The sequence below is a fragment of the Octodon degus genome, unplaced genomic scaffold, assembly GCF_000260255.1.
Source record: "Octodon degus isolate 3935 unplaced genomic scaffold, OctDeg1.0 scaffold00312, whole genome shotgun sequence".
Classification (NCBI taxonomy): domain Eukaryota; kingdom Metazoa; phylum Chordata; class Mammalia; order Rodentia; family Octodontidae; genus Octodon; species Octodon degus.
This window is the reverse complement of record NW_004524888.1, coordinates 736,856-747,853: the sequence shown is the minus strand read 5'-3', so window position 1 is coordinate 747,853 and position 10,998 is coordinate 736,856. Positions and strand designations below refer to the sequence as shown.

Sequence of the window (10,998 nt, the reverse complement as noted above, 5' to 3'; positions counted from 1 at the left end):
AAAAAAAAAAAAAAAGAAAGAAAAAAAGAAAATTCAGAGCAAGAGGCCTGAGCCTCCAAAAGCAGGGGCCAAGTTCCAGCCACAGAGCTGCTGGGGTGAAGCAAGGCTGCAGACACCTCAGGAGAGGGTGCCCACGGAGTAGGTGCTCAAGTGAGAGCCACATGGGTGGGGCTTTCCATGCACAGAGCTACAAGGACTGAGGATTCCCAAGTGGGAGGTACCCATATCAGCTCGAAGAGAAAACTCTGAACCCAAGCAACCTCCCACAGCAGGACTGCAGCCCCCTCGTGGTCCAGCAGCTCAGCTTCCGCACTCAATACTAGGACTGGCCCAGGTCCTATAATAACCCCTTCCAGCTGGTAGCCCCACCCTCTACCTCATTTCCTCACTGTTAAGATGCAGCTCTGCTTTACTCTAACAAGGTGTACTGGGAGGGCCCAGCCCCAGATGCACACGAGCCCTGGGCCACGAGAGCAGCAGCTGCCGACCTCCAACCACTGAAGGGGCAGCAGCCCCCAGCCTCTAACTCATCTCTTCACAAGACAAGACCCCACAGCACAGAGCTGCCCCTCACCCAGCTCAAACTTCCACTCAGTTCAGGTGCTAAGGGGGAGCCCTGGTCCAGTGAAGGGAACAACTAGGAGTCCCTCCACCCTAGGTCCTGTGGGTCTCCAGGCACCAGGAGGCAGATCCAACTCCAGACAAGAGCTTACCTGGCTCCCTGGGGCGGCAGCAGCTGGAGCCGCTTGGTCGGGCAAGTGGGCAACACCAGGCATGAGGGGCTGAGGAGGTGCAGGTGTGGGCACAGGTGGCATCGTAGGTATGGGCGGCACTGTGGGCATGGGCGGCACTGTGGACACAGGCGGTACTGTAGGAATGGGCGGTACTGTGGGAAGGGGTGGTACTGTGGGAACGGGTGGTATGGGCTGTGGAGGGGTGGCCCGTATGCTCTGCACTGTGTGGTGGGGGGAAGGTGGGATGTCCACGGGCGCCATCTGTGGGAAGGCCGCTGAGTATACTGGCTGCGCTGGGAGCTGGGCCGGGAGCTGGGTCACACCAGCATGGATGGACAGAGCAGCCATGCCCTGAGGGGCCACTGCCAGCAGAGGGATGGCAGCTGGTGCATTTGGCACAATGGTCTGGCAGGGCATGGCTAGGGAGGCGCCAGCAGGATGGGGCAGCTTGACTGCTTGCAGAGGCAGGGCCGAAGACGCAGGCAGGGGGGTGCTGAGGCTTGGCAAGATCACGGCAGGAGAGAAATACTGAGGTGGTGGCACAGGGGCCACATTTGCAGCCGGCAGGTCAGTGAGGGCCTGGGGGAGGCCATCGATGGCGCCTAGTGGTGTGATGGGGGGAACCACTGGCATTGTGGGCATCTGAAAGAGACACAGCAACATATCAGTGGCAGCACCCAGGGCCCTGCCCACAGCCCCTGCACTGTCAGCAGGATAAGCTGGGATGAGGGGAGCATGGCTTGCCCTCTCAGCCGCTTTTGTGCAGCTGTCGTTGCAGAGATCCCAGGAACAAATTCAACATAAAGGGAAAGGTCAAGCGTATGAAACGTCAACTGGAAAAGGAAATTGGTAGCTAAGGCATGACCTGCCCAACAAACCCCCGGGCACAGCATGGAGAGGGCCTCGCTGTGTCAGCACCCTAAGGGGCACACAGCGGAGGGGCTCTGAAGGCCACAGAGTGCTGAGCTCTGCAGCCCTTGCCTTCATAGGGGCCAGGACCGTAGAGCCACAAACAGGCCCAAGCTCTGGAATCACATCCATTTGCTGCTCCAATCTGTGGTTCTCAGTGGTGCATGTCCTCTAGCCTTCTTCTGTGGCTGAAGTGACAACCCACAGCATGTCACCTCCTGACAGCAGGAACTCCAGCATGCCCCCTCTATCTTCTTAGAGATCCATGCACCTCCTAGAAACAGCTGGCAACTAGCCTTGTGAATTTAGCTCCTCAGCCTCTGACAGTTTTCTAAAATACAGCTTCCTCTTTGGCAACAGCTAACACACACCTCTGTGAAGTACAGTATATGACAGCGGAAACACACGAACCAACTGCTTGGGACCTGACACACAACTAAGTACCAAACCACTCATGGGAGAAATGAGTTTTAATTAGACCCTAATCAGCTCCGACACAGTATCACAAGGATAAGGCCTGGTCAGCTAAAAACAAACAAGTCTTCTGATAGGGGCACATAAACCACAAGAATAACTCCTCAGTCTTGGGAACCACTGACTTCAGAATAAAGCCCACTTCCAGTCCTACCACCAAGGTCACAGGGCATCCTCAGCACTGGGGTCTGGGGCAGCTATGATCCTGGATGCTGTTAGCCTGGGCAACGGTGACCAGCCCTGAGTATTTTCTGTATAGTCATGCTGCCAGGGGTTCCTAGTAATGGACAAGTCCCAACAGAAAGATGCCATAGGCTCCTCCTGCTATTTATGTCAAGCTTCAGAGACTAGTGTCCTCTGTGCCCTGCAGTGCCACCCAGCTAGCTGGCTATGAGGTGCTTCCAAGGAACCACTTTTGGCTCAGCCTTGGGTAGCTCCACAGGATAAAACTGAAGCAAGCCTGTCCACTTTCAGTACCCACTTGGTAGCAACAACATGAACTCTGTCCTTGACCTTTGACTGAACTTTTTCCCCATCTGCACACTGAGGACTGGATGTGCCCAGGGTAACAGCCACTGTGCCTCCTAAGGGACCCATACTGGCTACTCACAGCCCAGAGGTATCACAGCTTGGGCAGAAGGCCCAAAGGACAGCCCAGTTGACATCCCAGATCAGTCCTGGCACAGGTGGCGTGCACAGCCCCTGTGCTGCTGAGCCCATCTCCCAACCCCACACAAAAGCTCCTGGAGGTGCCCTAGTACCCCAAAAAGGGCAGACAAGACACAGTCCCAGCTCTAACGGTCAGCCCAGATGTACCTGTGGAGGGACTTGAGCAAGTGGCTGCAGGGGTGGCTGCGGCATCTGGAGAGGCTTCAGCTGCGTGGGGGCAACCACCTGGGAGGTTGGGGCCAGGTAGGGAGGCAAGTGAGTGGGCACCGGCTGGACAGCGCCCAGGGCCTGCGGAGCCAGGACCTGAGGCAGGGTTGGCGGATGGGCCACTGGAGGAGGCTGTGGGAGAGAAAGGGGGCCTTCGACCAGTCCTGCTGAGGCAGGGTGAATCTGTGTACAGACACAACAGAAATGTACTCTCACATGTTCGTATTGGTACTCACTTGTGCACACAGTCATATACTTGCACATATCATACACACACACTTAGCTTCACAGTCATATATACACATGCTCTCACATGACTGCATGCTTGGACAGACAACACTCATGTGTACACACTCTACCTCCACACTAATAATGCACTTATCTACACATAAGGTACTCATCAGATAACCAGAGTCCAGGTAGCCCTTGCCAAGATCAGCAGAGCTTGCAGAAATGTCCTAAGGGGACCCAGAAGCGCCACACATGCACAAGCCACCCTGCCCCTATATAAACAATCCCAGGCCTTGAGAACCACACTGAACATATGAAGAGAGCCAGCAGTTCCTGGAGACCCCAGGCAGGGTCCAGCACAGGTACCCACATACCCCATCCTAGTGCCCACAGAGCTGCTCCCTACCACAAAAGGAATTCAAGGGACTATGAAAAGGAGCCACACTTACCTGCTGGGCATGGGGCACTGGATGGCCAGGGCCTGTGGGCACAGGGGCACTGGGTGGTGGTAGCACAGGGGCAAAGCTCATCGTAGGCTCCGGGAAATGCTGCTGGAGAAGTGGAGGGCAGGTAGGGACTGAGGCAGAGCCCAGGGTCAGGCTTGGCTGCAGAGAATGCCAAGGCCATATTCAGCAACTGCCCTCAGCCTTCTCACCCACTTGCAGGACCTCTCCAGGGGACCCTGGATTCAGGAAGGCAACTCAGCTGAAGCTAGGGGTGGCAGCACTGTGGTGTTATTCCTGATACTGGAAAGCCACAGAAAGCTACAGCTCCTAACCAGGGAATATTCTGGAATACTAGCCCCATGGAGTATTATGCAACCACAAGAACATATCAGAGGCTTTGCAGAACGGTGAAGGGCAACTTAAGAGTTGGCTGGGGGTAAGCTATCATCTGAGTAAGTCGGGCTAAGATGAATTCATGCAGATAACTCATAGGACACAGTAAAATGAAAGCACATAGCATAGGGCCCGCAGGGAAGGTGCCAGATTCTGTGGTCATAGGTACTAAGACTGTTACAGCAAGGCCCTGGGCAAAGCAGGATCCTCTGAGACCCAGCCACAAGGTGGGAAGGAGAGCAACAGAGCTGGATAAAGATGTCAGCCTTCTGGGCCAGCAGCCACCCAGAGGTGCTAGATAGCATCAAGAAATTGTGCTAAGGTCCTAATCTCTTGGCCTCATCCAGCCTTTTTGTGCAGAGACACAGACTAAAAGGTCTATGCTGAAGATGTCCTGCTGCCTGGGATTCACTTCCCGACAGTGGGTAGGCACGTGACCTGTGTAGGGACTACCTAGCAACACCTCCGAACACAAGTTCACATGGCCTCCGGGGCGAGGCTCTGGGTTCCTCTATGTGCAGTGTTCTCTCAGGTCTCTCTCTGGGTGCCACAAGGTAATCGATTTATGAAACTGCTCTCTCCCTCTCTCACTTCCTTCATCTTTCTCAAGTTTGTGCTTTATGCAAAGTGTTGGGTAGCAGGGGAGGAGGAGGAACAGGGGTGTTTTGGATTGAGTCTCTGCTATGAATTTAGCTGAAAGCACAGGGCCGCTACGTGGGCGCTGCTCTGGGTGCCACACAGTCAGCAAGGCATGCTGTTCTCTGCTGGACCCCATGGGTTCATCCCCACAGAAAGGCCCCCCCAGGAAGGGCCAGGAGGGCAGGTCAAGCCTGCAGCATACCCTCAGGCCCCACCCCTACATTTAAGATATCAACATGGGAAAAGGAGCTTTGGCTGCAGTCCTCATCTGTGACCTTCTGACTCAGGCCTGCTGGTGTGTATGCTGACAGTAAAGTACGCTGTGTCAACACACGCTCAAAACAGACCCAACCCAGCAGCAACCTGGGCAGGGAGCCCTATGGCTATGGGGGCAGAACACTGCCCGAGCCTGGCTTGGGCAACCCTCACAGGAATAACACTCTGGGACAGCAAGTAACCTTTCCTCAAATTGACCCTTTCTGCCACTTAAAACCATATTTCACTCCACTTTTTTCAATGAACAAAATAAAAAGTGCAAGATTGCTGGTGGGTCCTGTGATGCCAGACATGGCCATGGGCTTCACCTACTTTCTCAAAGGGAATCTCTGGGACCTTCCCACAGCCTATCCCTGTGTGGACAGAAGGAAGGAGAACCTGCAGAGGGACAGAACCACAAAACCGCACTCAGCCAGCATCAAAAGGACATGCCACAGCAGCCAGACAGTGACAGAGAGACAGAAGTGGGACCACTGAAGTGCCTGCCACATTTGTACGCAGAAGGAGAGGACAAAGCCCAATTATGGTCTGAGGGTCTAAGTCAACCCTGAGGACTTCTGTGTCACCCGAGTCATAGGCAAATTCTCCACAAATGAACACTTGGGACCATGTAGCAAGCAAATGTTTTGCTTTTGCAGTGTCAAAAAGAAAAATGCCCAGTGTGACATCTTCAGCTTTCCCAGATCTGCCCCGCTGCTTCTGAGGCATCCTCAGACACTCCCTCTTGCCCTCTCCACAGCTGAGACTTTCACCTGCTGCTGGACCTGGAGAAGCCCTGCTGAGTATGACCAGACATGCCCTCACAAGACTGGATGGTGGGGTCCAACCCCGGGCTCTACCAACAGAACTCATATGCTTCCATCAACTTGGGTTAGTCTCAGAAAGTGTCTCAGGCCTGAGCCTGTATGTGGTCACTGTCAGTGCAACCACCAGCACCTCTTGGTTGGCTCCCTCACAGTCCGCACGCCCTGAGTGCCCTTGGGGTATACTTTCTAGCAGTATGTAGGAAGTATATACCTACTTTTTACTTGGTAGGCCTTTTCTTTTTTTTTTTAATTTCAAACAGGGTCTCTACACAGCTCAGACTCATAGTGATCCTCCTGTCTCAGCCCCCTAGTGCTGGGATTACAGGTGAGCACCACCAAGCCTAGTTCCAGGGTTTGGCACAACATGCAGTACTGGGGATCAAACTCAGGACTTTGTGCCTACCAGGTACATGCTTATGCCACAGAACTATCTCCCAGCCCTACCTGGTAGGTCTTCATGACAGCATCAAAGGCTGCTCAACTCACATTTCCACAGCTCCCAGCAGAGCTGGAGATCTCCATGGGGTTGCGTCAGTGCCCCCCTCCCCTGGAAGTGTGGCTAGGAGCTACTCATGAGCCACTTGCACCCTGACCACAGTCAGCACATTGTCAACAGCCCTCACAGACTGACTCTTAGGTCCTCTAACAAGGAGGCCTAGAGCACAGAATGCGGCATTCAGACTTACCGTGGCGGTGGGCTGCTGGAAGGCCCCCAGCGAGGGCAGGCTGTGCGCCAGTCCGGGCCCCTCGCTCACTGGAGGGCTACACATGCATGGCACCAGGGACGGAGCTGCATCCACAAGGGAACCAAGGACCATGCTCTGCTGGCTGCTCTGTGAGTCTGAGTACACCGTGGAGCCCTGGCCACTGTCGAAGGTGCTGTCCGCTGGGGAAGACAGAGGTAGGACTTAGCGGGGCACCTTCCAAATGCTACCCCGCACAGCACTGTGCACAAACACCTGGTAGTGTGCCTGTATTGTCCCTTCTGTAAAACAAAGACTGGACTGTTTCCAAAATTACATGCATAATGCATCTGTGCTGATTAAATCATCAGCTGCTGCAGCCGCATGGGGGAGCTGTAGCTGTCCCCGCACTGACATGGGCTGAGGTAAGGTGGCACAGATGCCAGGGTGGGCATGATGCACAGTCCCTGCTGGGAAGCAGATACCATACCCAACCCCACTCCCAACTCACATACGCAAACCTATCAAGCTTTGATAGCAAGCACTGTTCCAGCCCTCAAAGACACAAGCACTCAGGGGGCTGAAGTAACAACATCACAATTAGGAAAAGGCTAATGTTATAATTTAGAAGAAACTATTATTGCCAGGCATTCTGTTTTGTTTCTTACAGCACTGGAAATGGAAGCCAAGACCTCTGCACAGAGCTACATCCCCAATCCTTTTCATTTCTTATAAGATAGTCTTACTAATTAAGTTGCCTAGGGACGATTTAAACGTGTGGTCCCACCTGACTCAGCCTCCCTCAGTACAAGCCCGAACAACCATGCCTGGTTCTACTACCACATTTTATGAAGACAGCTTTTGGGACTTTGAGCTTTCCCATTCACAGGAAAGGCCCTGCCCCAGGAGGACAGACCATCAGGAGGCAGGGGCAGTATTGAGTATAGACAGCCCCAGACAGGCGCCCAGAGGCTGGCCACACCCAGGTCAGGCTGGCCCAGATGGAATCCAATGCACATGGAGAAGTCCAGACCAGAACCCCACAGCCCATGTGCCTGTCTCACCTGGGAAGACAGCTTGCCAGTGTAGTTGTGCTGTGAGAAGGGAAAGCTGAAAACCTATCTGAAATAGCACTGTGGGTCACTGCTTCCAGATTTCAAAAGCCATAGACACACTGGGATATACCACCTCTAGATACCAAGTCATTTTCTTGTGTCTCAGAATGAGGACTGTGCCCATTGATAATTTAGACAAAATAAAGGGGAAGTCTTGTTGGCTTTGCATTAAAATGATTTTCTAAGGGACTAATGAGAATTAATTTTAACCTAGACGACATAAGGATTGCTGAGGTTTAATTGGGCAAAACCAATTAGACAAGAAGCTCGATTTTTAATGAGCCAACTGGTCAGTCCCACTCAGACAAACAGGAAGAGGAAGGGGGAGGAGGAGGAGGAGGAGGAGGAAGAGGAGGGAGCACGTGCTGGGCCTGCAAGGCACAATGCGGCATCTCCAACCACAGGTGCAACATTCTATATTTCAAAAGTAATGTGTTTATTACTTATTAAATTGAAAATTAATTTTAGAAGTCACTTTGGGACCTAATGAGAACTGTATTGTTGCAGTCTCAGCTGCTTAAGTAGCCAGGTCTGACAAGGACCGCTGGGAGTGGCTAAAGGAAGACATCAGCATCATGAAAGCTGCTGCGGTGCTCTCTTCTCACGAGCAGAACGTGCATCTATTTGCCCACCCTGTCACCTGTAGGACCTACTCAGAGGTGTGTGCCGCCTGCCATCTCCTAAGGCTCACATGAGCACAACATTGTGAGATATTATACACTCTGCAGTCAGAGGGAGATGAAGCCCCAGAGTGGCCCAGAGCATGTGTGCTGCAGTACCCACTATAGAACCGAGAAGGACACAGAGGTGTGTTTGCGTGTGTGTTTATGTGTGCATGTGCGTCTGTACACGCCTATGTGGCCATATGAGTATGAGTCTATGCATGTGTGGTCCTGTATGCACATGTGGGGTATGTATAGGTATGTGCATGCTCACATGTATACATACATGGGTCTGTATTCATGGGTGAATGTACATGGGTATGTACACACACATGTACATGTGAAGTATGCATGTACTTGTGCATATATAGATATCCATTTGTGAGCATGCATCTGCATGTACATGCCTATGTCTGCCCGTGGGTGCATATGTATTTGTGTGTCTACATGTGCCTGGTGGATCACTTGTGTAGATTATCTATGGAAGAAGAATTAGCAGACTTGTAGAGGGTCTTGCTGGGAGGACAACTGGTTTGCTACACACTCTCAGAGACATTTTGAATTCTATACCCACTGACTATGTCACCTAGTTTGAGAATTGTGGCCATGACCTTTCCACAGGGGACACAGGTAAAAAGTGGACTGAGAGCTCACCCACACCCGATATGCACACCTGAGATGCACATCACCATCTAATTTCTCGGTATGTCAAACCCAATCAACAACAGAAAAAATTTATTTATAACTCCTTAACTGGGTTTCCTTGAAGTGCAATCAATGGAAATCATTTATTTTCCATCCTAAAATTTGTCCAACAATTACAGGTCTAGCATGTGTGCTGGAGTATCTGCTATGGAGAACCTTTACCCACAAAAAACTTGTGCTGTTTGATTATTTTAAGATTCTCAGAAAATGGAGCAATGATGTAGCAACATTCTTCTCCAAAGCAAACCTGAGCAGGTGGGAGTGATGCAAACAGCGACAAAGTCTCTTAAATAAAAGTTGAGGCTACTTGCTAGAATAGAAATATCTATTGTGAAGAATCTCCAGCTATTTCAAGGATGAGAGATGTACACATTAAATAAATTAAGAGAGTTTCTGTCTTTCCACAAGAAAAACCTAAAATATCAGCCTGGGCTGGTCACTGGGCTCTGTAAATCCGCTGCAGGCTGCTTGCCAGAGTGGCCGAAGCCACATTCCCTGTGCTCAGCTCACAGCTGAACTTTCAGGCCTGGAGGGCAAACACAGGACAGTTCTGTGCCCATGGTGCAGAAGAAACCAGATCCTCTCATATGATCCTTGATGAAGCCTGCCTCAAAGGGACTCCCAAGTCATCAGTAACTCCTTGGCAATGATGAACAAAAGAGCTTAGAGGCTTTGCCACTGGAAGGGAGAAATAAAGGAAGTGGACAAACCCAGGGTGAGCGCTTAGCATGCTCATCCATGGCGGACGCATCCCCTCACCAGAGCAGACGGTGGCACCTCGCCCGGCTTTCATGTCCCCCTAAGAGGCTGGGGCTATTTGTCTCCAAGACAGAATAAAGAGCCTGCTTGAAGCCCAGATTCAGAGATGGGATTGGGAACTGAACCAGCTCTGTCCAACTCCACTGGCTTAAGGCACTTTTGACCCCATCTGACCTAAGAAGATGGACTCCAGCAAGTCCTAAACCCTCTGTTCACAGGCCACTGGAGAATGTATGGAAAGCCTGAGCCCTTTTCCTAGAATGACACTCACCTGTACCTATTCTCCAGACTGCACAGGACGGACTGTGAGCCATCACAGACTGGCCAAGGAATCAGGAGCTAAGTGCCCTAGTTTGTGGTGGCCCCATCACCCCAGAATATGCCTTCCTTCAAATATGGTGATAGGCCCTGGTGCCAGGAAGGCTGGCAGGAAGTACACCTGGCCAGGGCACAGAGCCCAGCCAGAGCTCCCAGGTACCACCTGCAGCTGGAAGCAGTAACCTAGTGCGAGGACAGCTCAGAGCTCATATCACACTCCAAGCTGCGACCTCAGCAACCTGGCCCTCTCACAAAATATTCTAATACAGGGGAGACTTTCTCTTTGCCCTACAGCTGGTTTCACCAGAGGGGAGCAGTGGGGACACAACAAGCCAAAGGGACCCCACTCTGTACATACTCACAAGCCAGGGAGGTGGCACTGGCTGGCAGTGCCGGGGGTAGGAGGTGCTGGTCAGCCTCTGGCTCCTCAGGCTCAGGTGGCCCTGGCTGCCCAGCCTGTGCGTGGTAGGTCACCTGGACCTGCAAGGGCGCAGGTGGACCCCTGGCCTTGTCAGGGCTGCCTGAGTCCCTTGGCTCCTGGGACTGCAGTGCGGGCCAGATCCTTTCCCGCCGCCACTGGATCAACGCCACACGGTCACGAATGGACTTGGCCACAATCTTCACGTCGCTTTCATGAAAAAATCCAGAGTCAATCTGCAAAGGCAGTTACATCATCAGTGTCTCAGGGAGCAGACTCCCACCTGTACACCCCACCACCTGGAATTGCTACCATCCTTGTACCACAGGCTTCAGATTGTGGGCTTCTGTCCTCAGGGTCCCCTCACCCCACCTGAAGGGATTCCTTGCAGCATCCCATGAGTAACTGCCCACTGAAATCACAGGCAACTGGTGCACAGCAAGTGCTCCATGACCTCCCAGCCCCTGCCATGCCCTCTACACAGAGGCAGGAGACCATTCTGCTAATCAGGAGCAACACATGTGCACTGGTAGCCAGCAATACCCTGAGAGCCA

General features: G+C 52.5%; 1 protein-coding gene across 9 annotated transcripts in view; it reads right to left on the bottom strand.

The window, feature by feature from the left end:
- Window positions 1–10,998, bottom strand: part of Wnk2 (WNK lysine deficient protein kinase 2) — a 132,887-nt gene that overhangs the window by 65,485 nt on the left and 56,404 nt on the right. For 7 of the 9 annotated variants that reach the window (XM_023707802.1, XM_023707805.1, XM_023707808.1 and 4 more), the window contains 5 exons: window positions 10,389–10,680; window positions 6,471–6,670; window positions 3,674–3,829; window positions 2,934–3,125; window positions 714–1,376 (listed from right to left, as the gene is read on the bottom strand). In XM_023707802.1, the coding sequence (XP_023563570.1) occupies window positions 714–1,376; window positions 2,934–3,125; window positions 3,674–3,829; window positions 6,471–6,670; window positions 10,389–10,680 (1,503 nt within the window). The remainder of the gene's footprint in view (window positions 1–713; window positions 1,377–2,933; window positions 3,126–3,673; window positions 3,830–6,470; window positions 6,671–10,388; window positions 10,681–10,998) is intronic. The other 2 variants (XM_023707803.1, XM_023707804.1) reach the window with 2 other exon arrangements.